The 25,168-nt window shown below is 29.2% G+C and overlaps 2 protein-coding genes across 2 annotated transcripts; one reads left to right on the plus strand and one right to left on the minus strand.

Annotated features, from left to right (window-relative positions):
• Positions 1-847: 847 nt before the first annotated feature.
• LOC103486584 (growth-regulating factor 3) lies at positions 848-3,138 on the minus strand. Its single transcript, XM_008444587.3, has 4 exons — positions 2,659-3,138; positions 2,356-2,550; positions 1,709-2,048; positions 848-1,536 (listed from the first exon to the last, which is right to left on the minus strand). The coding sequence occupies exons 1-4, from the start codon at positions 2,855-2,857 to the stop codon at positions 1,053-1,055; spliced, it is 1,218 nt and encodes a 405-aa protein (XP_008442809.2). The 5' UTR covers positions 2,858-3,138; the 3' UTR covers positions 848-1,052.
• A 15,574-nt stretch (positions 3,139-18,712) lies between these two features.
• LOC103486581 (uncharacterized) lies at positions 18,713-21,163 on the plus strand. The gene is made up of 4 exons (XM_008444586.3): positions 18,713-19,275; positions 20,216-20,326; positions 20,468-20,548; positions 20,819-21,163. The coding sequence occupies exons 1-4, from the start codon at positions 19,039-19,041 to the stop codon at positions 20,891-20,893; spliced, it is 504 nt and encodes a 167-aa protein (XP_008442808.1). The 5' UTR covers positions 18,713-19,038; the 3' UTR covers positions 20,894-21,163.
• Positions 21,164-25,168: the final 4,005 nt, after the last annotated feature.

Below are 25,168 nucleotides of genomic sequence, written 5' to 3' on the forward strand. Positions count from 1 at the left end.
ACAATTTTTAGGGGTGTTTTAATCGAGCTTTTTTTTAAAAAAAAAAAAAAAAAAAAAGAATTGGCAATTAATTCAAATATTTTCTTAGAAAATGAGAATTACTGCAAATAATTGTAAGAAAACAAGCCCACTTTTATTTTTCAAATGAGTTTTTGAACTTCATTATGTTTTTAATAAGGTCCCGAAATTAAATCATATAAGATCCAACTTATCTCGCATTTCTTCTCTAAAATTCACAGATCAATACATTATTTTTTAAAAAAAACTCAAACTCAAGGTTAAATCTTTAGTAGATACAAAAATTAATAATTCAAAGATTTAGTAGAGCATTTAGTTGAGTTGTAAGAAGGAAGGTGAGAGGACTTGTATTCGTTGGTTGAAAGAGTGGGCATTTAACCCCACCTGATTCTTCAGTAAAGCAATTAATTATTGCTCTGACACGTCGTATTTCACTAAACATATCCTTCCATGTGCCCCAAATTTTCTCTCTCTCTCTCTCTCTCTCTTTATAAAAAAAATTAATTTGTTTTTGTAAATTACCACCCTTTATTACATTTTCAAATCTGTCACAGCAGCTTCTTTATGTCTATATATTACAAATTGGTTCCTATAGTTTGTACAAATTCATAGTTTCAAACATATTTTTTACTATGTGTGTATGAATGAATGAACTAATCATGATGATAAAAAGGGATTAAATTTAGAGTCTAGCTCAAAACTTTGAAAAAGTATATTCGTTTATATCATAGTTTTGAAGCCACATTCTTAATAGAGTTAATGTAGTAGAACATGTTTGGTAGTAAAATCATTGGTAAAACAATCGATATAACAACAAAAGAAAAACCAATGAGTCAATGACAACATACTTCAACCTACCACATTCAAACAAGTAGGATGAAAATGGAGCTGGAAACATTAGAGTTTGGTCATCTTTGATCTTTTTTACAGATAGTAAAATACTTTTTAACTATCCAAGCAACCAAATTAGAAGCAATGAAACAGACTACTATAGTATCAAACATCATTGTAAATCCAAATTAGAATTCGAACTTTCATGTGCTAATAAAGCTAGCTTCCGAGTTGGTTGTTCTTTGTAACTGATGCAGCACACTTGTTGGCAACGAGCTGTTATTCGCCGAGCGTAGCGCCTCTGCCAACGGTCCACCCATCGACGCCATCTGCGTGGCGGCCCATCCCGCTGCCCAATTCAACGGGGTGTGTTCTCGGTCAACGTTGCCATTTTGGTGATTGTGATGATCACTGCCTTGATCAGAACTTCCTCCTGTCGATAATTTCAATGATACATCAGAAGACAACGACGGCATCGAAATCGAAAGGGATGTTGAGGAAGCAGAGGTGGAGTTCATTCGTTGGTTGACATTGTTGTTGACGTTCCCACACCCATCATTTTCTGACCGCGGCCAATCGTCGAAAAAATGCCTCAAGATGTGGCCGTCGGATTTAACATCTCCGGTGGAAGGCTCTTTGTGGGACTCGTAGAAATTCTTGTTCTCTGATAAGGAATGAGAGCAAGAACTGCAAAGAATAAATAACTAACATATTATTAGGGGAAAAAATAAAAAGGAACAACTAAAGTTGGGAAGAAAAGGAAACTAATGGTTGGGGGGAAATAGTGAGTGTACGATCAAAGAATCAAAAAGGCTTAAACAGACAAAATGTTTGAAATGGGACCCAATTGAAATCTGACCCTTGATTGAGATGGAGAAGATCAACGGATGGGGTTTGTTCACACATGGAGAAATAATTCCCACTTTCCACAGTCAAAAAAGGTCGACCACCACCGCCACGGTTGGAGCTGGAACTGATAGAACAACCGCCGCCGCTGCCGCCTGCAGTGGTGGCGGCGTTATTTGTGGCGGTTTCCACAGGCTTTCTTGAACGGTTACGGCCACGGTGCATGTGGCGCTCACAATATTTCTGGCCGGCGACCACATCTCTAGAGCAACGCCATTTTTTGCCGTCGGTTCTCCGGCACCGACCAGGTTCCGGATCCATGGCGGCTCTGCCCCAATACCCTGCTTGTAACACTGAACAAACAAAGTCTTCATTTTAATCATACGCAAAGAAAATTAAAATATATATGTATATATACACACATTGATTAAGGTATTACAAGTCTCGATCAACTTATCTTGATCGAAACAAGACATTAATCGTTCAAAAAGACAAAAATAATTAATGTAGAACCGTTTTAAAATCAAACTCCAAACCTGGCACAAGACTCAAAGTTTTCATTTTTCTTTTTTTTTTTTATCAAATGGGTTGCTGTGTATTTGCAAGAAATTTGAAAAGATTTAAGTAAATAAAAGAGTAATTTAAGAAATGGGGACTTACAAGAAGTGGGATACTGAGGGAAATGTTGAAGAGGATGATGAAGAAAGAAAGGAGTATTATTAGAAGAAAGAAGGCTTTTCTTAATAAGATGAAGAAGCTCCGGCGGGACGGCGGCGCCGGCTATCATATACCGGAAAATGAGAGCTTGAAGTTCAAGTTCTTGCCTTTGAGCTACACTGAAATAACCCAACATCCCTGAAATAAGAAACAAACAACCCAAAAGAAAATTAGTAGAGAAAAATATGATTTAACAAATTCAAAGAAATAAAGCAACAAAAAAAAAAAAAAAAAAAAAAGGCTCACTGGGTAATGTAGATGAAGAATCTGAAAATGCTGACAAGATATTAGATGTTTTGGAAGGTACAAACAAAGGAAGAACAGAAGAAGAAGAAGGATTTAAAGGATTGTGTTGAGGAAAAAACTTAGAAATCTTCGAAGAATTTTGATGCTCATCAGACTCTGACTCCCTCTGTTTTCTACATTGCTTCAGATCAAAGTCCATTTGACAGAGACACAACAAATACCAAAAATAATAATAAATATAAAAGTTTTCAATTTTACTCTCTTCTTATATTCTATAAGGTTTGTTGTTGTTGCTGTTGTGTTGGGTTTCTAATATATGTTTTATGTTGGGGGTTTCATTTTTTAAGAAACAAAAGGCTTTTGGCAGTGCCTTGTGTGGATTATTCTGTGTTTTCTTTTTTATTTTTTTGGAAGTATGTGAAAATATAAATTTAAAAGAGCAAAAATAAAAGGGTTAGGTTCCTGACAATGAAAGCTGCAAAGTTTGTTCGAAGAGGCAGTGGAAGAGGAGGGTAGAGTTTAGGGCACTTGAGAAAAAGATAGTCAGACAAGACAGTTGACAGAAAAAGTAGAAAAAAAATATGTATATATCAAAATAAATATAAAGTTCAGTCATTATAAATATTAAAACTACTTAAATACAATATAATTGTAACCTTCTTTTCTATCGAATCTAAAACATTTAATCAAAACATGTATTTTGAATTACATTACAAACTTATCTCATTATGAGTCACAAACCCATCTACTTAATCGACGTTATTACTATCATTTATTTGTAAACAGTGATATTTTGTTATATTTATAAAACGGTTAGTAAATTTTATTTTGTTAAGCTTTAAGAAGTTAGGAGTAATAATGTGTGAAACAAGGCAGAGAGAGAGAGAGGCTAGGAAAGAAGGTGCAGTCTTTTCTGTCTCTTTGTTTTGCTTTGGGAACACCATCTCTTTATTGTTGTTAATTATTAAATTTTGTTTATGTATAGTATTATGGTGTAGGAAGGGAACACACCATAAATGTTTTTTAAACAAAATAATAATAATAATGGTGTTGAAATAGTAAGGGAAAGAAAGATGAGTTAAATTGAGGTATATAGCTCTAATTATTTCTATCCTATTAAGCATGTCTTTGTTGAATTCAATTACTCCTTTGTTCATACTTTTTTTTAGTTCTTCTACTCTTATGTCTTATCCTCTTTAATTTTGGTGTTCTTTCTTCTATTGGTTGGATGTTTTTCTCTCAAATCTGTTTAATACTTTATCCAATACATTTTAGCTTATAATGAGGTGAATCAAACCTAGCCGAATCAACTTTGATTGGTAAACTTTATGATATTTCGGTTGAGTTGCTCTACTTGTTTATACATTTTTTAGCGTAAAAGATAACTTATTATTATTTAATAAATATGTTTTAAGGAATGAAGAAAAGATAAAAGTTAAAAAGTGGGAAACTAACCAAGTTTATCGTGTAGGGTTTCGATCAAATATTAGAAAATAAATGTTAAGGAAAGTGATAGACTATATACCCTATAAACGAATGTGGGGTTTTGGTTTCAAATGGTCTTAGTGAAAACAAGTTTGTTTAATCTTATATTGTGTTATAGTTTGAGAGTTAGATAAAAAGGTCTAACAATGGTATAAAAGTTGTTCAATTGTAACAAAACTTTAATAGTAAATTTATCTTGGCTTAACAAAAATACAAACAAATTGAATTCACATGTTTTAAAACTTCAAAACCAAACTAATAGAAAGAAATTAAATAAATGTTTGCACAAAGTAATTTGATAAATTTGGTGTATAATTTATACTAAAATAGACCAATACTCAAATCACACCCAACTTCTTCGATTCAAACTATATTATACATTATTTTAAAAGAATCGAGATATTCTCTCCAACTTGCCAAACATAATATTAATATATGTGTGTGTGTGTGTGTGTAAATAATAATTTTGTTTAATAGAATATTTATTAAAGAAAAAAAGAAAAAGATTGTATTTTTGATGGTGGCTCCAAACCCCAATGAAAAATAAAATAAAAGTTGCGAAAGAGTAATACTCAGATTACATAAAACCCACACCCTATTTTTCTCTCTCTTTTGTTTTTGTTTTATTTTTTATTTTTAGTTTCTGAATATGTTGCCTTTTCTTTTTTATTTATCCTAAACACAACACAACACTTCCAATCATTGTGTCGTTTTGGTTTTCTAATTTCACAAATATATATATATATATATATATATATATATATATAATTAATGGAGATTGATATTTTCCATCAAATAAATAAATTAATTTCAAGTTCATTTGTGGTTTCTCATTTTTAAAATTTCGTCGTCTTCTATTTTGAATTTTCTTTTCACTTGTATTAAAATACATTTGAATTTTTATCTAAATAAAAATAACACACACCCACGTCTATAAAATATATAATTTTTAGTATAATTTCACATTCTGGTTTAAATTTAAAAAAGAGCAGAACAAATATACTTTTAATTTAGAGGAAGAAACATTGTTTTCAAGTTTAACTTCTAAAAAATATTATACACTGTCAAACTTAATAAAGAGGAAAAAGAACTCAAAGTTTGGTCAAACCAATATTGAAATTTAATGATTACATTTGTATTTAGGGTTTAAGCTTTAGAGACTACGATTAGGGTTAGTCACCTTTGCAATTTTATAATTATTAATAATTAGATGAAAACTAAAAAAAACAATAGGATTATATATTTTCACCTATGATTTTTCTCGTGATGTATATACATAAAAATTGAGATATATTGTATACCTATCTATCCACATTATTACTTTTCATGTTGAACATAATAATATTGTCGTCCACTTTTGTTTTATATGGTTTAAACTTTTAAATTTCAAGGTGTTAAGATTTATATTGTTTATCCGAAGCTAGAGATATATGGTCATATTAATTATCAATAATCATCAATCTATAAGAATTTTAAGATGTTAGTATTTACGGTATTTTTCTTTTATGATTGATAGAGTTGGGTCTTGAGATCATTTATCCTCTAAATGTTCATGTAATCATGTACAAGTCTTTTAAAGAAAATTAACTTAGTTTTAACCCTTCTACTTAAATTTAGTTCAGTACTCTTTTTACTTTGGCATTTATTAATTAGTACACCTTACTTCTACTTAATCACTTCTTGCAATTTTATAAAGCACTTTCTAAGTTTAGATTCAGTTTGTGGTACTTCTTTTACTTTGGCATTTATTCGATTAAATTACAACATAATATTCTCAAAGAAAAAAAATCTAATCCAAAACATTTTTGTGAAAATGATTTTAAGTAAAAAAATTCTATCATGTATCTATGCAACTTGTTTCATTTTAACTATATTTAAAAAATAAAAACGATTCTCTAAATCCTAAATAATTAGCCATTAAATAATATTCTCTCAATTACTTCTCGAATAATCAACTAATTTGAAAGAATTGTTAGAAGAAAAAAATGCTTTAGTTATACACATGTATGTATTTATAATAGTTGTTCTGATTAGACAAAATCAATTGTTTTAAACAGTCTTTTGTTAGATACTAACATTAATTTTCTTAAAAAACGGTTGGCCTTTGAAATAATTTGAGAGATTAATACAAACAAAACACTTAATTACTTTTTGTTGATTAATTAAGAGTGATCATTTTTGTTGTTTAATTTTCATCAATCCATTTATTTAATTTTGTTATCAAATTTTTAGAGATATAGAGTTAAAATTAAAACCAAGTTTTGAAACGAACAAGACAAATAATTTTATAGTTTTTAAAACTTTGTTTTGCTTTCAAAACTTGATTAAGATTAATTTAAATATTAAATTAGAAAAGCTGAAAACCATTGTTAAAAACTTCATTAGCGATTGTTGAGATGGAGGAAATGGAAAAACGAAAAAGGATAGGGAAAGAAAGGGAAAATATATATGCATCTGTATACTAATAAAAAATCGTTCACTATAAATGAAGTAAAACTGATTACATTAAAATTTAAAGTGTTGGATCTGATTTGAAAACTCATACTAAAACGGTAACAAACCCAAAGTAAGTGTATTTATTGTTATTCTTCCTATTTGTTTTTAGTTCAACAATTCCTTCTATCATTACAACCCTAAATAATATATTAACTAACTAATTGAGTTATATTCACAACAATCGTTCATATTTTATCTAAGATTTAACTTGTATGTGTGTTACCTATTTCTATCTTTTGAAGAGAAAATCAATAAACCGAACTAACCATCTTCTTCGATTAGAGCGTAAGAGATACATATTATCGTCCTACATGTAAAAGAAAAAACCTAAACAACCGAGAGGAAGAAGAACCATATTGGAAGAAAGAGAAGCTCTAGCGCAAGCCGATAGATCACAAGTGAATGGGTAAAAACATGGAAATTCGATAGCACTATTTGAAGAAAATATATAGATAAAAATGTTATGGTAAGTGCAACTATTATATAATTATTAGTGGGTATATTATACAGAAGTCAAACATATTTTGTTGAAAGTGTTTGAAACAAAAGCTGTAATTGGAGTGAAAAGGAAAAGGAAATGTTTGGGGGGGGAGTCAAGAGGGAAATATGGTAAACTGTAGGGGGCATGTTTGTGAATAATGGTAAAAGAAAAACAAAGAAAGAGATAGAAATTACACACACATAACACCTTGGGATCCATTGCTCTGCTCTTCACACCCACCTATACCCTATCCCTTATTCGGGTCCCACCATCATCCTCCACCTCATCTAATTCGTCTCTATCCTCTTTTTCCCTTTACTTCTCACACATCATTCATTCCATAAATGTTTTTCTTTCTACTTTCCACGCCATTATTAATTCCATAAATATTTTTCTTCCACTCACATCCCTTACCTATTTCTATATATTCATTTTTGTCATTTTTATATATATATATATATATATATATATATATATCAAAATTAACCAAAAAAAAAACTTTTTTTTTAAAAAATGATAATTTTCGAAAATTGTCTTGTCTTTGTCCTCGTTATTTACCGTTTCGTCTAATGAGCTTTGAATTGGTCGTAGACTACGATTATTACTATTTTAAATATCGTTATTGATTAACTCTAAATAGTAATGATAAGAAGACAATGTGATGTTTGCAAATTCGAGGTTTCACCGTTGTTGGATGTAAATTTGTTTAAACCCAAATGGTAGTTTAATGATACCATATCAATCATTCCATTGCAATTATTGCAAAGTCAACTTAAATCATCAATCATAATCAAATTACATTTGTAAAATGTTGAATTAAACGTGACTAAAAACAATTTAATCACACCAACTTTAATTACACATACCATTACATATTTGTTAAACATATAAAAGATTCATAAATCACAGACAGAGAGAAGATAATAAAAATAGAAAACTAAAGAAACAAAGTATTGACTAAACTAAACTTAAATTATCAATTTTATTTCAAACTTCTACGAGGATTCAAGACAACAAATTTCATTCATAAAACTTCAAATATTTCATAATTTACGAATATATATATATGTGTGTGTGTGTGTGTGATTAACCTTTAGTTTATATATAATAAAATTGATTAAAAACATGTAAGACAGAGACACAGAAACTTAGGAATTAATGGATATAGAAAGGGTAGAAATTAGATGTTGGTAATAAGTAGAGAAATTGAGAAGGGGTGGTGTCACATGTCTAAGCGCTACACAGAGAGAGAGAGAGAGAGCTTACGACAATCTCAAATTCTGTCAGAAAATTTTCAAAAAATACAAAAAAAAAATTAAAAATTAAAAAAAAGAAAAAAGAAAAAAGAAAAAAGAAAGAGAAATGTCAGAACCCACAGCTGCTCACGTGGGTCCTTTTTTCCCTTTATTTATTTATATATTTATTTTGATGAACCAACAAAAACATAAAAAAGAAAGAAAAGAAAAAAAAGCACGCCGGCACGCGAGGTATCCACGTGACTCCACGTGACTTTTCTTCACGTTGTTTATTTTTATTTTCACGCTCTTCCTCTCCTACGCCTATTTGGCCTCCACCTTCTCTTTTGTCTTTGGTGTATTCACTTGTATTCTCCAACACCAACTTATCTGTCATCTTCTGATTGGACCACGTTTCATTATGATTTCCACCCAAATTAATTTGGGCTTTCACTAGACCCCCGTGGGATAACGGACCGAGTCCAATACTGCTGTCTCTTACAAGTAACCTGGTTGGCTCAAGTTTTGGAGTGAAAATTCACGATCCAACCTCATTTATGGGCTCTTTTTAGAATGCCTTTATTCCCTAAACGGAATGCAATCAATGTCTATACTTACAGTCTCTTATAATCTTTTTGTGTCTCTTTCATTCCCTATTTACAACATTTTCTTTCGTGGGTTCAAACAACGGTTAGAATATATTATTTTTCATACACATTCTAATTTATCAAGTTTCTGGATGATGATATACATACAACAACCCAGTCCACCCAAGGCCAAAAGGGAAGAAGTAGGGAAAAATGAAAAGGAGAGGAATTGAAATCCAAACGAAAGGGCATAATTGGGAAACTAATAAAAGCAGGAGGGTATAATTGGAAAAAGAAGTGCAGCGACAATTTCTGTTCTAAAAAGCTGAACCATATAATGGGCCGTATGGCCCACTTGGCCCGTTCAATTTGACTCACAACGGCCCGTCCGAGACGGCATTTAAAAATAATAATAAATTGATTTTTAAATATAGTTAAATAAGGCTGCGTTTTGGTTGCAAACATTGGCAGTTGAACGATATACGGACAAAATATATTGGTGTGATCTCTAACCTCAAACAAACCCTACGGTTCAACTAAAACGCTTCTCCGTTTTTCTTCTTCTATTTTATTCGTTAATAATTTTCAAACACTTTTTTTTTCTTTTGGTTGACCAAACATTCTGTCTTTAAGTCAATGCCTGATTTTTGGGTTAACCATTTAATTTATTTTAAAAATAAATACTATGTTATAATAATTTGAGGACTCAACTACTAATTTTAGGTAAGATTTTCCAATACAACAATTGAGGAATAGTATATTGAAGGTCTAATCTTTGAGAAATGAGATTAAACTCACTCATGATTTATCATTGGCCATTAATTTAGGCTAAGCTTGGTTAGACCAATTTGATTTAATTTTTTTTTTCTTAGCTCATGAGTGTCTTTCTAAGCTAATAATTATGGCTCTTAAATTGTTGTAATTAATTGTTTTTGTAATGTTGAGGTGTACCTGCTGAAATAAATTGCATTGATTTTATGTCAATGATTGGTTGACAGTACTGTTAGAAAGGAGGGAGTATGAAAAGAGGTAGTACTAATAATAAGAGTTTGAAAATTATTAAATTTGTGTCAAAATGGTTATTTGGAATTTAAAATTTCGTCTACTAGGCTATGATTTTTTAATTGGGCATAAAATGGGTGTTTGAAATTTAGAAAACATGATTTCCAATTATCAATTTAATAGCTTCCACTAATTAAAATTAAATCGTATCATTAAATCAGTTATATTTTTAAGGATATAGCAAACGGGTGGAAATTTATTAAACACAAAATTTGAATTTTAAAGATTTATCAAACAATTGGTAAGTTTAGCGATCGAGTGGATAGAAAATTGAAATTTTAAAAATATCAATTACTTTTTGAATTTTAGAATCTAAATCAATAGGTTTAAATATCAAATATTAAACTTATAATTACATCGATTTCCTAAGAAAAAAATTGAAACAAGAAAAGAATATGTATTGTTCATAGACAATTGTTGTCACGTTGATGCCACGTGTACTTTATGGTTTGTTTTTATTACTCTGTTGTTATGTCTTTTATTTCTCTCCGTGTTTAGTTTTATAACATATTGTTTTGAGGGAAAAAAAAAAAAAAAGACTTTGTATGGTATAACAAATTTAATTTTTTAGTTTTATTTTTGAGACGAAATATAGGGTTAAAATCTTCCTTCTAAAATGACTTTGGAATGTCTTTAAAATGAAGAAAAATAAAATGTAGGAATTAAGGAAGATTACTTTGAGGGATAAAAATTATAGGGTTAATATTAGAGATTAAAGAAAGTAATATTGAGACACACCTAATAGGGATAGAATTGTATTATATTTATTGAAGGTATAATGTACGACTAAATACTTAGTTATTGCAAGACGATGACTTAACATACAGGGTGGTTCCAATTTCAAGAGAAAGTTATTAATTATTTGATCAAGTATGAGAATAGGCATTGGAATTAGAGAGATAAATTCTAATGTTATTTGTTAAAAGTATTTATTTGGTATAACCAAAAATTGAAAGTATCGTACTAAAAAAAGAAGAAGAAGAAAAAGCACAAATATTAATTACCAAAAATGGATATAATCAAATAATGATGACCAAATCGCATGCCGTTAAAGGTGAGAATCAACAACCGTTTCCCTGCCCCCACCTGGAGATTCCTGGGGTCAACTTTCAACCTCATCTTTTAATCTTCGCCGTTCATTTCTTTTTTTCTCACATTTTCTTTTCTTTTCCACTTCATAATTTGGTCAATTTTTACATAATTATTCTTTTAGTGCAATTTTATTATTATTTTTTTTAATAGCAAACGAAACAAATTTGTTATTCTTTCTTTTCTTTTTTAATTGTCTTGACCTTTTTTTTTGAATATATGTATAAAAAATAGATGTTGATTTATGTAGTTGTATTCATGTCCTCTTATGGGTTTTTAAATGTAACTAATTACGGTAGTTAACTCAAAGTATATTTTAAAACGGATAAATATTGTTATCTTAACACTAAACCTATCTTTTTATTAAAGTTTGTGGATTTAATTTGACAAAGTTAATTGCATGGTTAATTTTTGTATGAAATTTTAATATGACTAAAGTTTACGTATATTCTTACTGTTAAAATTAGTTGATGTGAATTAGCATAGTTGTATAAATGATTTTGATTGATGCAAATACTTTTGATGAAATTGAAAGCTTGTGATAAGTTTAGGAAATAGTTGATTTTCTCTCTCTCTCTTTATTTTATTATGTTATCTTATAGATAGTTTTGGAACCTTTATGTGATTTGGAAACTAAGATAATGTTTGAATTGAATAATAAAGATTAAAAGAAATATAAATAGTCCTTCTAAGAAGTATGCTCAAATGTTATGTTATTGTGCGTTTCTTCTGGATCAAATAATTATTCAAGCAAATTTACAATTTTATTAGAAACAATTTGAAAAATCAATGAATCATTTATTGAACACAAACGTTCATCTATACTTCATTGAAATATTGACTTTACAAAGTCAAAGTCCACATTTTATTTTAAAAATTATCTCTTAGGTAGAATTTGAAAATATATAATTTTAAAAATTAGGGAAAATAAATGAAAATTATGACTAAAATAATACAAATTGGGTCAACGAAAGAATGTTAGGCCTTTGGGTACATCCATCCCTTGACTTACGTCTCGAGGGAAGGGAGTTGGGCCTTAGAGCCAACTCATCTCTTGTCAAGTCGATAAACCTAACTTGCACGCAAGGTATGTTCACCACATCACCCCTAACCTATATATATTAAGTTCAAAAAAATTTCGATAACCATTAGATGACTGAATTTCTCAGGAAGATAAATGAGATAATTAACCTAGGTCAACCCAACCATTAAATATATTTTTATAGCTCTTAGAGTGATAACACGAATCATACTTCTCAAACTCCCTAACTTCTACCCTCTTCCACTCTCCGGCTATTGGAACGTGTTTCAATATATATGCATGTTGTCTCTTTTGCAAGTAATTTGATTTTTCCTCTTCAAACAAATTCATTAGGTAAAGGTTAAGTAACTTTTATCTTTTAGCATCACACCATTAAATCAAAAAGAAAAATACATTTATTTAGAGATCAAAATAAAATACTATTGAAAATTTAAAATAACAAAATAGGTTTTTATTTTCTTAATAAAGTATACTTCAAATGAAAGTTTTTATTTCTTCATTTTGTATATATATATATATATATTCTAAATTTGTTGATGATGAAAAATTAAAAGATGCAAGAATTATATATATATGTATCATTGAATGGACAATACAACTAACTAAAATTTGAAAGATTTAGAAAAATATGATTTTAATATGGCAGAACCTATCAAACTATTTAAAGATATTGTCGGAAGAAACAAATTTGATAAAGTAATTAATAATTATAGTATAAAGAACAATCGATTTAATTTAAATAAAATCAAATAAAAACCTTAAATTAAAGATTCTCTCTTTGTATCTAATCCTAAGGTTGTGTACATAATTAAATAAATTAGAGAAACAGTAACACACAATTCCTTCTTTAGAAAAATAAATTAAAATCAATAAATCTTGATTTTGGCACTATTTAATTCATCCGAAAATTCGTAATTCTTTTGTAGTTTGAAGTTTCGCGTGTCATGAAACAGTTTTTATTTTTATTCAATTTTTATCGATTGTTAGTTAATTGTTTTTGCTATACCGACAAATCTACGTAGGAACGAAGGACACGTATTCCTCAACTGTTCACTTTTCAGATTTTCAAAATGCAATTCAAATTAAGAATGTAGTCCAATGACATCGGATAGAGGTAAAGAGATTTGAATTCGAAACCTCTTGTCCACTAATATATATCGGTACCAGTTAAATTGAGTTCATATTAGCAATTTCATTCTTTTTAAATTTGATTGTTTTTTGTTTGTTAATTTATTGGGATCATGTTTTGAAAAATAATGTCAAATAGTCGTTTTCAATCTCATTTAGACATTTAATTTTTTTTTTGTCTTGTTGTTATTCTTTGTCTTGGTTGGTGTTGTTTACTGGTTTGGTTTTTTTTTTTTTTTTTTGTCTATTTCTGAAAATTGATTCTATATTTAGTATTTATTTAAGTTTTTTCTTTTTATTATTTTTTAAATTAGACTTGTTTCCTTTATCTCTCTAAATGCAATTTTCACTTTTCTCAAAGTAAAATGGTGGATATATATTTAACAAATTTTTTTAAAAAATACATTTTTATAATTATTTTCTTTTAAACTTACTTCGCATTTTTTAAAATATTAGTAGAAAGTATATAATTAAACCCAGCTTAGAGAGTGAATAGAGGTTTTTATGTTTGATTGAAAAAAACTAAATGATTATCAAAGGATTTTAGTTTTGCTTCTTTTTTTAAAAAGAATTTGAAAACTAAAAAAAAAAGTAGTTTTTAGAAAACGTATTTTTGTTTTAGTATTTGGTTAAAAATTCAAACTTTTTACTTTAAAAATATATGCAAGCTAAAACATAATTAATTTTATTAAAAAAAATCAAATAATCATCCAACGGGATGTATTAGTTAAGCTTTCAATGTAATTTTTTTTTCAATACCTCAAAACCTTACTTAATTATAACTAATTAAAAGTGTTTTTTTAGATTCCTCACCACAGCTAGCTATTTAAATTATTTGAAATAATATATATAAAAATTTTGAAAAAAATAATTATGGTGCGTTATTTTCAAGTGTTTAATACAAAAATAAGTTACTTTCAAGTCTTCGACAATCACTCCAAATAACTTTTGAAATGAATTTTAAAGAGTTTTTTTTTAAAAAAGTATTTAAATAAAAAAAAGATATATAACAAGCCATTTTGATTTCTTTCTTGATATATAACAAAGGCATGTCTTCTATTAAAAGAAACATCGATATTTAATTAGAAAGTAGTTAAAGGGAGCATAGTTCAATTGCCATAAAAATGCGTTAACAACGAATGAGATTTTTGTTTGAAATTTAAATATTAAAAAACAAAATATGACAGGAAAAAGAGAGAAGTACACTTTTTGAATGAATTATGAGAAATAAAAAGTGGTTTAAGTCGAAAGAGAAGATACTAAACACAATTAGGGGAGAGAGAAATATTTAAAAGAAAAAGTTTTAGAATGGTAATTAAGGTGTTGTGTATTATTGGATGCCTTGCCTCTTAAGACTTAAGATTCCTTCAAACCCATACTCTAAAAATAATTTATACTTCTTTCCCCTTTCCTCTTTCCTTTTGGTTGGCAGCTCATCCTTTTTTCCTTTTCTTTTTTTTGCCAACCACTCTCATCTCTCCCTTTACACCTAAATCTTTGTTTTCAAAATAAATTATTTTACCTAATATCCAATTTGTATCCAACCCTTATTAGAGATATCAAAATATACTCTATTCTACCTACATCTCCATCCTCTATCCATGAAGGCTCAAATTAGATTTGACAATAAAATTTGTCTTATTTTTTAAAAATATTTATGTTTTGTTTACATCATCGTTTGTTGAAACTATTGAATTAACCAATGTATATAAGATGGGTTTCCCTCCTTGACTCTCCCTCTTATTCCTCAATTCTCGATTTTTTTTTCCTTTTTCTTTAATATTTCTTTCTTTGATATGCAATTATTATTATTATTTAGAAAAATCCAATCTCTACGACTTATGTTGAACGACATGGATGAAATACATTGTTTTGGTTGTTCTCTGCCTCTTTTTTGGTTGGGAATGGTCTTTTGATTCCACGATCGAAAGTTTTTTTAGATATAAAGATAACAAAGGTGAATCGAAAAGTGGAAGTGATAGTGCAAGAATCGAGGATTTCTTATAATAGAAGAAGTGAAATGAGAAGGAGGCTAGACGAAGTGAGATCTTCGCACCACACACACATGTTTGGTTATTTTGGTACGTAATTTCACATCACGTGATAACATGAGTAGAAGATAAAAAAATACTAGGTTTTTAAAAGTTAGGTCAAATTTTATTTGAACTTCATATATATGTGTATATATATATTAATCTTTTATGTGGTAAGTTGATAGCTACATTGAAATAACATCTTAGTTACTCCACTTTTTTTCCCCTTTATTCCATTTGGATAGTTATTGAAAAAGAAAGAATGCTTCAACTCATGATACTTTTTCTTGATGGCAAGGGATGAACAAATCAACATCAAGGGAAGAAAAATATTACAAAATGATAAATCAAATAAAAAATTTATATAGATTTATATGAAATTATACAAAATCTCATTCTCCTTCTACTCATTTAAAAATACTAAAAACAAAAGCTATTATACATAACTTTTAAAATTTTATTAGTACGATAATTGTGGAGATTTGAGAATCGAACTCTCACCTCAAAAGATTGAATATTATGTCAAATACCACTTAGTTAAGCTCATTAGAAAACCTCGTACATATTTTACATTTTTTTGGAACAATAATAAATGTACCCTTCAACAACACTCAAAGGAGATTTTCCCTCTCAACAATGCTTTTCAAAAGTGCTTTTCTTTTTCGCCTCATTATCTCTCGTGGATTCTCTAAATATATATATATGGAAAAGGATTATTATCTTTTATAAAATTATAACAGTGTGTGAGGTGTGTTGGTAAATAATAAAAATAAATTTAAATTTAAATATTATTTTGGTCATTGTATTTTAAAATTTATTTAATTTTAGTCGTATTTTTTATTTGAATAACAATTTTTTTTTATATAAAAAGATTAACATTAAACTCCAATTTGAGACTAAATTCGAGTCTTATTAAAAGTATAATAATTAAAATTAAAAACACTAAGATTGTACCAAAAAGAATTAAAATATAAGAATCAATTGCATTTTAACCGATACTAATTTAAAAGGAGACATCAAAAGTAAAATCAATAGATCATTGGGTGTGTAGAGTTGTAAAGTCTTTTAGTGTACAACTTTTGACAAAAATTAATCGATGGATTTTTTTTAGGATTTGTTTATTTATTTAGTCCTCTACTTTTGTAAAGTAAGTTTATTTATCAATAATTTCCTTTCTCTTCCCAATTTACCCTTTTAAAAATGTCTCAAAAAATCCTAATCAAATAATTTTTTTGTTTAAGAAGTTTCCAAATTAATGATTCTTTTTATCAAGCTTTCAATTTTTTTTTTTTTTTTAAAAAAACATTAGTACATAAACCTAAATTCTAAAAGACAAAGATGGTATCAAAATGGGGCCTATGTATTGATATCTAAAAAATAATTCTCCATAAAAGTTGAGAAAATTAAAATATCAAGACATTATGTGACTTCCAAATTTCCAATCATTGCTTGGAGACAGAAACATGTTTATAGATCCACTAAAAAAAATGTTGATAATTTTCTTTTCTTTTCATTTGGGATTTTTTTTAGAAAGATGTTCGTTCTATTAATTTATTAAATAATTATTATGAGAAATGTTAATTTGGAATAATAACATTTATATATACATAGAGAGATAGAGAGAGAGAGAGAGAGAGGGGTTGGGTTATGCACATGTGTAGGGAGTTGGACAGCAAAGTTAGTTGAGGTTTGCTCCTTTACTAACTTGTAAAGTAACCAACCCCATTCCATTATTTATACCATTTTTATAACACTTTCAAATTCTATTTTAAAATTAATCAATATTTTTTCAAGCAAAAATTATATATATATATATATATATATATATATATATATAATGCTACTAAAAAATAATACAAGATTAACCTAACGTCTTCGTATATTAAACTTGAATAGTTTGATAGGATTTAGCAAACAATTACGCAGTCTAATTAAAGATGTATACTATTTCTATTATTGTTTTTGTTAAATTATACAAAATAGTCTAATACTTAATACAACAAGTTGACGGGTTGATGTGTTGTCAAAACGAAGACTTACACTGACATTGTGTATGTGTAGAAATTGAAAGGCATAAACGACATAATTTACAACTCAAAGTTAATTTTATGTAGTCAAATCGAAGTAGTAGTAGTATATTTTATTTCAACTCAAAATATGTCATTGACACACTCAATTTTTATACGTCATGGGGTTGTTTGGATTTACATTCATGCATTTTAATTTTGTATACATCAACTATAATATCAATAATTTTTTTTAAAAAAAATCTCTCAACAGTCATTTTTTTATACAATTTTATCGTTTAATAGCTAGTTTATTCAAACTCTAGGAACATGATTAAAATTAAACTAACCTCGAGTTTTAGAAATATTTGCATTATTTAATTATAATAAATGAAATCTCAAAAATATTTGTTGGCAGAAATTAAAATAACTTTTGATATAAAGTTATGAAAAAAAATCTATATATATAGAGAAAGATTGAGAAAATACTTAAATTAAATTAATATGTAGAAATAGTTAGTAAAGTGGAACTGAAATGATGTAGAAGATGAAAATATTTGTTTGTTAAGATGAAAAAATAGAAAAAGGGAGGGAAAGAAATAAAAACCGTAAAAAAAAGACAAAGTGAAATCAAGTGGGTTTTGGAATATTGTGGGAAAGGAATTTAAAAATTTATAGAGAGAAAAAAAAAAAACAAATAAATTTAGAGTAAAGTTGGGATAGGAAAGCAATAGCATCACATCTCCATCAGTGGCAGTGGTTGGCAGTTGGGTCTTTTCAGCTAACACCTTTGTTATTTTCTTCCTTTTTATTCATTTACACATTAATCTCTTCTCTTCTTCTTCTTCTTTTTTTTTTTTTTTTTTAATATATATATTTTAACCATAATAACTATATTCGGATTTTCACCTTAATTACCTAAAACTAAAAGTGGACAAAATCTATGTTTTACTCTCACTCTTTATACACATATATATTCTATTATGTTCTTTTTACTATATAAAAAAAATGTACATTTCTTTTATTTTAGTTGCTTCCTTATCTCAAACTCCATAGCATAATTTAATAAAATCTTACGCCAAGTTTTAATTTGAAGCAAAGTTTGAATATAAAAATTTAATAAACATAAATATAGAAAAGTTTTAGTGTATTGATGATAGATATTTATTATAACGGTGGTCTATCAATGTTGATTACTGTTAACAGTAAAATTTTATTATATTTGTAAATTTGGGTCGTTATAATTACTTGAGTTTTATTTTAATGGAAAACTAGACTCTATTATTTGTAATGGGAGATGAAGACATAGTTTAAACGGCTAGTTTTTTTTTTTTTTTTTTTTCCTTTAATGAGAATAGAGAAATAAAATAAATAAAGGAAAAGGATAGTATGTATTTAAAAAAAGAAATTCAAAGATTTTTTAAGGGAAGAAAATGGTATTTAATAAAAGAAGAAGAGTGGGGGGTGGGCACTTTCAAAAGGCATTTCTATTCTATTCTTAGTTTTTATAAGCACTTGGCAATACCCATAACCCACAAGCTGAAAAGAAAAATTGAAAATACAGCACAAACCCCATCATTCCAAAAGCAAAAGCGAAAGAAGAGAGAGAAAAAGCGACAAACCCAGAAACGCAAAGGAGGAGGAGGAGGAGGAAGAAGAGGAAGAAGAGGAAGAAGAACAGAGGAAATTTGACGGAAATTCAAAGAAAGACGAAAAGGGTTTTGTGGGTTAAGAGGATGCAGCCTGAACAAGCTCAACAACAGCAACAGTTAATGGTGCAGAACAACACAGGAAGCTTAAGCTTCAGCAGCCATTTGTCTAAGGAAGATGAAGAGATTTCCAGGTCGGCTCTTTCCACTTTCAGAGCTAAGGAAGAGGAGATCGAGAGGAAGAAGATGGAAGTTAGAGAGAAGGTTCAAGCTCAGTTAGGCCGAGTTGAAGAAGAAACCAAACGCCTTGCTTGCATCCGTGAGGTAAGGAGGGCTTCTTTTTTTTTTTCACTATGGGTTTTTACCTTTAAATCTTCATGGGTTTTTCTTAGATTTTGGTTTTTGCGACACACTTTTAACTTTTCTGCTGTGTTTTACATGAATTTGGTGGGTTTGGGTTTGGGGGAAAAGTTGGGTATAAAATTGTGTAAGATCTCTTCAATATGACTGTAATTTTGAGGGAAAACTTTGCTAAAAAGGTCTGAGGACAAGGGGTTCTTAACCCCTTTTGCATGATTTAGTTCTATTATCTATGGGATTTGGGATTAAATTAATGTTTTTATCAAGGAATTAGGAGCAGCTTTATGTCAGATTTGTAAGTTTCTTTGTATTATTTTGACTTGCATTCTCAACATATAACCTTTTCTAGACTAATGTCCCATTTTGTATGTGTATTTTCGTTACTTTAGTTACCTGAAAATGTTCGAAGAAATATGAGGCTCTGATCTGAATTTTAGCCTTTTATTTTTTGTTTTCTCTTCAAACCTTTACATGTCAAGGAACAAGAGCTGTAGAGAGAGATGAGAGATTCTCATTTGCATAATAGACCTCCAAGGTCTTTACTCATGAATTCAAGGAGTAGATGAGTATAGTGCTAAAACATTATCAACAATGCTTTGATGTTCATCTTTCGGTTGGTTAATCGAAAGTCTTTTAGTTCTACGATTAGCTTAGAAGGACAAGCAATTAGTTTATATGGCAATGTCCAACGATTTGTATCAGCTGTAGCAAAGAATGAAACTTCACAGAAGTAGAAATGTGACGAAATAGGTACAGTAGATACTTTATTCTATGGATAAAGGTTCTATTTGATAAAAGAATCGCAGTAAAGATCAACTAGTCAGATTTTTGGTTGTTTTCAATTTGGATTCTGTTTGTTGTTCTTGTTGTTTTGGTTAATCAAATGAAGTTTTACAAATACCAGGAACTTGAAGCACTGGCAGATCCAATGAGGAAGGAAGTGGCACAGGTTCGTAAAAGGATCGATGCCGTAAACAAGGAATTAAAGCCTCTGGGACATACCTGTCAAAAGAAGGTGAGATTTGGGGGAAGGAATAGCTGTGTGGACAAGCACTGCCTAGCATATAAGATGATGTTGCATTCTGTGAATCTCAATTATTGTACCTTACAATATCAAATAGGACCACTGAGCTGGTTTTCGTATTGTCTGTCATAGGAAAAAGAGTACAAGGAAGCCCTTGAAGCCTTTAACGACAAGAACAAGGAGAAGGTTCAGCTCATCACGAAATTAATGGAGGTAAGTTCCCTTGAGTTCCTTTCGTTCTCCATCATCTGCTCGTCAAATGTCATAAATAACCGAGTAATAGGAAGTAGGAACCAAAATTTGCACAACTGGAGCCCATTCAATAAATTTTGAACCTTGTTGATTTGGACGCATCAGTTCAGCAATTGAAAAACCTTATCGATTTGGCCTCCATTAGTTGTAAAACTCTTGTTCTTGTCGTGTATTATCGTTCGGGTTTCAATTGATGGATTGATTTGTTTGTTTTGTATTTTTGGTGGGCAGCTGGTGAGTGAAAGTGAGAGGTTGAGGCTGAAGAAGCTGGAGGAGCTGAGTAAGAACATAGATACGATTCGGTAACTGAATTGATTGATTGATTGATTGATTGGAGCGAAGGATGACAAAGCGATAACCCTCTGTTTATTAGGCTTTTGGTGTGTGTGATGTATTTAATATAAAGAAGAAAAAGGACTTGTTTGTGTATTTATTGAAATCTGGGTGTTCTCTTGTGTTTTGGGTGTATTTTTATAATTTGTCTTTGTTTGTTTATTTTTCCTTTAGAGAAGTTACTCAAAAACATTTTAACTGATTTTAGGAAGGGAATTGCCCTATAAACAGGTTTGTAACTCATCTCCCTCTTTCTTTTTTCTTCTCTCTTTTTCTCATCAACTTCTCATTCTTTCTCTCTCAAATTAGAGGAAATATCCAATTAGTCAAAGTTTAAATATTTGTAATGTAGAAATTACTAAATTCCAAAGTTTTTTGATGAATGCTTAATAAATCTTCATCTTAACCATTATGATTGACCTCTTTGAGAACAGCCCAAGTTCTTTTTAGGAGAAATTCTCTAAGCGTCAAAAAATTATTTGATGATCTGTCACAATGTGATCGGTAGTCGAGGTATTGAATTTATATGTAGTGGTTGTTAGGGACACATAAACTCAGTTTGCATGCCTCATTCAAATTTGTACTTATCTTGCAGGTTGTATGTCTTAACTAAACAAGGCATTAGATAGGTGTTTTAAAGTCTTTCGAGTCTTTCTATTCTTTCTCTTGATGTGGAAGCCTTACATGTATATGTAAAGGAAAAAAAAGGATTATCCTGCCTGTTTGGGCCTATAGTTGAGCCCATTGATCTTGATCGCTTTTGTAGTTGATGCAGCCCGTCTACAAAGAAAATGGGCCGGCCCGAGTCGATAGGGCTACGTATGTAACTGAAAGGGCTTGAAATGGGGCTGAGTTGGGCCCAATCCTGATCAGCATTTTAACGCATTGTAAGCCCAACACCACCTCAAGCTTTTGTAGATCAAAATTTTATTATTAACGTTGTTAGTGTCATTTGTTCCATATCAATCATATTTGGGCCGTGGCCCACTTAAGTTACTAAAATTCCATAAGAGGCCATTTTGCGATCCAATGCAAAAGGTCCTTTCATTATCATAATTATTATTATGAAATAATCACACACACACATGATTGAAACTAAAAGAAGAAATCAAATCATAAGCCAAATTATTGAAATGTCAATTTTTAAATTATTGCACCAAATTGTTATTTATGACATATCCATAACTTTAAAAAAAGTATTTATTTTGTTAGTTGTTGGATACATCACCAATAAAACAAAAGATTTTGGTATGACATGAACCATCCAACCAACTAATTTTCTTTAATTATTAAATCAAATAACTACACAAGAATTAGCATAACAGAACTAAAATTACATGATGTGTGAAATTCCTCTCCTATCATAGTAGAATGAAACTATAGTAATACTCAAAATTAATTAATCTTCCTATACAATTTGAATCCAAAAACAATATTCATTCTAAAAAGGTATTTGCAACTTTGATTGAGAGAAAAAAAAAATACTATAAAGAAAAATTAAGAAAAAATGTAAAATGTAAAATTAGAGTATAATCGAGATATAGATGTATTAAGATATTTGTTTATGTATTTTAGTTCAATATTTAATATAATTATCTGAATGAGAGAAAAGAAACAACAGTGATATAAATATGTTTAACTTTTGTATTCATCCAAACAACTTGAATAGATTCTTTAAACTATATTTCACATGTAAACAAAAAGGTGGTCTCACTTTTTCGATTTATACATATACTAGATTCAATACAAAAGACGCATACGTTGTTTTCAATTCGAAGACATTAACAGTTAAAAGGAAAGGATGGAGTTAGAATATTTTAATGACATTTTTTTGGCTTTAACATGTGGATGCCAAAAAAGAAATGTATAGATGATCCATTGAAGGAGAAGTTTTTTTTTTTTTTTCTTGTAAGCATATTTGAGTATTGGCTTTTGCATATCAATGGTTGTGATATGCATATCCCTAGTTAGAGTGACACTTTAAAACCCTCCAAAATACTATATTGTACTTTTCTTGAGGCCTCCAAAAAGCAACAAAATAAAAAATTTGTAAGAAGAAGAAATAAAATAATGATGGGAAAAATGTGGCAAATATTTTTATATTACAAAAAGTACATGGAATCCAATCAATCTGTCTCTCTTTATAACAAGAGAAAATACTAGGTGGAAAAAAAGAGTACTTTTTCAATAATAATAATAATAATAATAATAATAATAATAAAATTAGATATTTTTTATACTTAGTGAAATGTTCTGGAAAATTAAAATAAAATTGTGTATGTGGGGACCAATTGAACATTGGATTCGAAGTGTGAGAGAGAAAAGTCTTATTTTTATTATTACTGTTTAAAAATTTTAATAAATTAAAGAAGGAAATAAAAATAATTAATTGTTACTGTTATTTAATTAATAACTACGTGGAAGGAATATAAGTGTTAACGATGTTGGCGCGACGTCGTTACGCGCGGCAGGGGGAGGGGGTTTGACTTTGACTACATGTTGCGGGGCCCACGACATGTTTCAGACAGACTTCCGACCGTCTCTCAGACTCCGACGTCCCCCCCCCCCCCCCCCCCCCCCTACTTACTTCTATATATTGAACTCTTGCACACGTGCGATAACCTCCCCCTCTGGGCCCCACTCTCTGCTTACGTGGACATACCACCAACTGTGATGGTGCTTTTGCCTTTGCCCCTCATCAACTCTCCATACTTTCTCTTCTTTTCTTCTTCAGTTCTTCTTCTTCTTCTTCTTCTTCTTCTTCTTCTTCTTATTTTTTTTTTGTTTTTTTTTGTCGTTTTCTGGAAATATGAAATTTTCTCGAGGGTCCCATTTAGATTTTGGAAATTGTGAATATATGATGATGATTTCTTTTTCTTTAGTTGCTTCTTTTTTATTTTAAAATTACATTACACAAGAAATATTTGTAGGGTCAGTGATAATTTTGGAGGAAAATTGTACGTATGACTCATTTCATAAAGTGTACAAAAGATTTTATAACAAATTATCAAAGTGAAATTGTAGATTCGGTCAATCTATTGAGTACTTGTGTTAGTACTCGACTCTTGCTTATATCACATATGTTTTGAATGGAGAAAATTTTAAAATTTATTATATGTTCTTCTCATTATTTTTAATTTTGAAATATCAGTAGAGTGAATAAAGAATAATTAGAATTTTAGAAATTAAGGAAAGAGGACAAGAGTATTATATCAATGCATGAATCACATGAGGAGGAAAAGGAATTAATAAAAAAAAGAAAGATGCACATAGTGAATATCAAGAGCCAAGTAGTAGCACACATATACAATATATATGTAGGAGATAGTTGTGATATATAGTTTACTTTTTGACGATGAAAGCAAAATATTTGAAAATGGGTCATTTACATTTCTCCACTAGTACTATTTTTATATCTTTTTAACTCTTAATTATGCCTTTGATCTATGTTTAAGTTGGCACAAGAGTTGGTGGTTCTCAAAGATTATTTTGTTTATTTTTTTTTTCAAAGATTTCTTTGACTTCTGAAAAGAAATTAGAAAACCCTTTGGACATCTTATATATCTCTATTTTCTTTCATATATATATATATATATATATATATATATATATATATATATATATATATATATATATATATATATAGCTTATTAATTAGCTTTCTTAATTAAGTAGGAAACTTCTTTAATTTTTCAAACCTATAGGGAGAAACTGATTGATAAAAGATAAGCTCTTTCCACATGCAATATTATCCAAAACTAATTAAATATGTATGTACCATTTTCTTTTCTCTGTGACCTATGTGTGTCTATATATATATACACTAATTAAAGGTATTTGAAAAAGCAATTTAGTTATAAGCAAGGTATGATTTAATTTTGAAAAAATTACATGAGCAAGACATATATTAACTTTGAAAAATATATTTAATATCATTGATAAGAAGGATAATTCAAGCAAAGGAAAGATTTATTTCCAAACTCAAAATAGTAATTAACTTCGAGAATATGTCAAAAACGACAAAAACATAAATAATTTTGTTCCCCTCACTAAAGACGAAACAAAAAATGAGAGGTATTATCGAAGTTTGCAAGGTTAATATTAGAAAAAGAGGTGTGTTTTTTATGTTGAAAAGAGATAGTATAAGTAATTTGAAATGTAGTGAGAGATTGGTGGTGAAGGAGTGAGAGGGGAGAGAGGCTCCAGAACAGGTTGGAGCCGAGGAGTTTAAGATGTAGGTGAGGGGGA

The sequence above is a fragment of the Cucumis melo genome, chromosome 4 (assembly GCF_025177605.1).
Source record: "Cucumis melo cultivar AY chromosome 4, USDA_Cmelo_AY_1.0, whole genome shotgun sequence".
NCBI classification, from domain to species: Eukaryota; Viridiplantae; Streptophyta; class Magnoliopsida; order Cucurbitales; family Cucurbitaceae; genus Cucumis; species Cucumis melo.

What these genes read in the sequence shown, in the direction of transcription:
- LOC103486584 (XM_008444587.3), bottom strand. Translation starts at nt 2,857, where the DNA reads ATGGACTTTGATCTGAAGCAATGTAGAAAACAGAGGGAGTCAGAGTCT. An exon ending in TTCTTCATCTACATTACCCA is followed by an intron (nt 2,551 to 2,658) that starts GTGAGCCTTTTT and finishes TTCTTATTTCAG; the next exon opens with GGATGTTGGGTTATTTCAGT. An exon ending in CCCTCAGTATCCCACTTCTT is followed by an intron (nt 2,049 to 2,355) that starts GTAAGTCCCCAT and finishes TTGTTTGTTCAG; the next exon opens with TGTTACAAGCAGGGTATTGG.
- LOC103486581 (XM_008444586.3), top strand. Translation starts at nt 19,039, where the DNA reads ATGCAGCCTGAACAAGCTCAACAACAGCAACAGTTAATGGTGCAGAAC. An exon ending in GCCTTGCTTGCATCCGTGAG is followed by an intron (nt 19,276 to 20,215) that starts GTAAGGAGGGCT and finishes TACAAATACCAG; the next exon opens with GAACTTGAAGCACTGGCAGA. An exon ending in GACATACCTGTCAAAAGAAG is followed by an intron (nt 20,327 to 20,467) that starts GTGAGATTTGGG and finishes TGTCTGTCATAG; the next exon opens with GAAAAAGAGTACAAGGAAGC.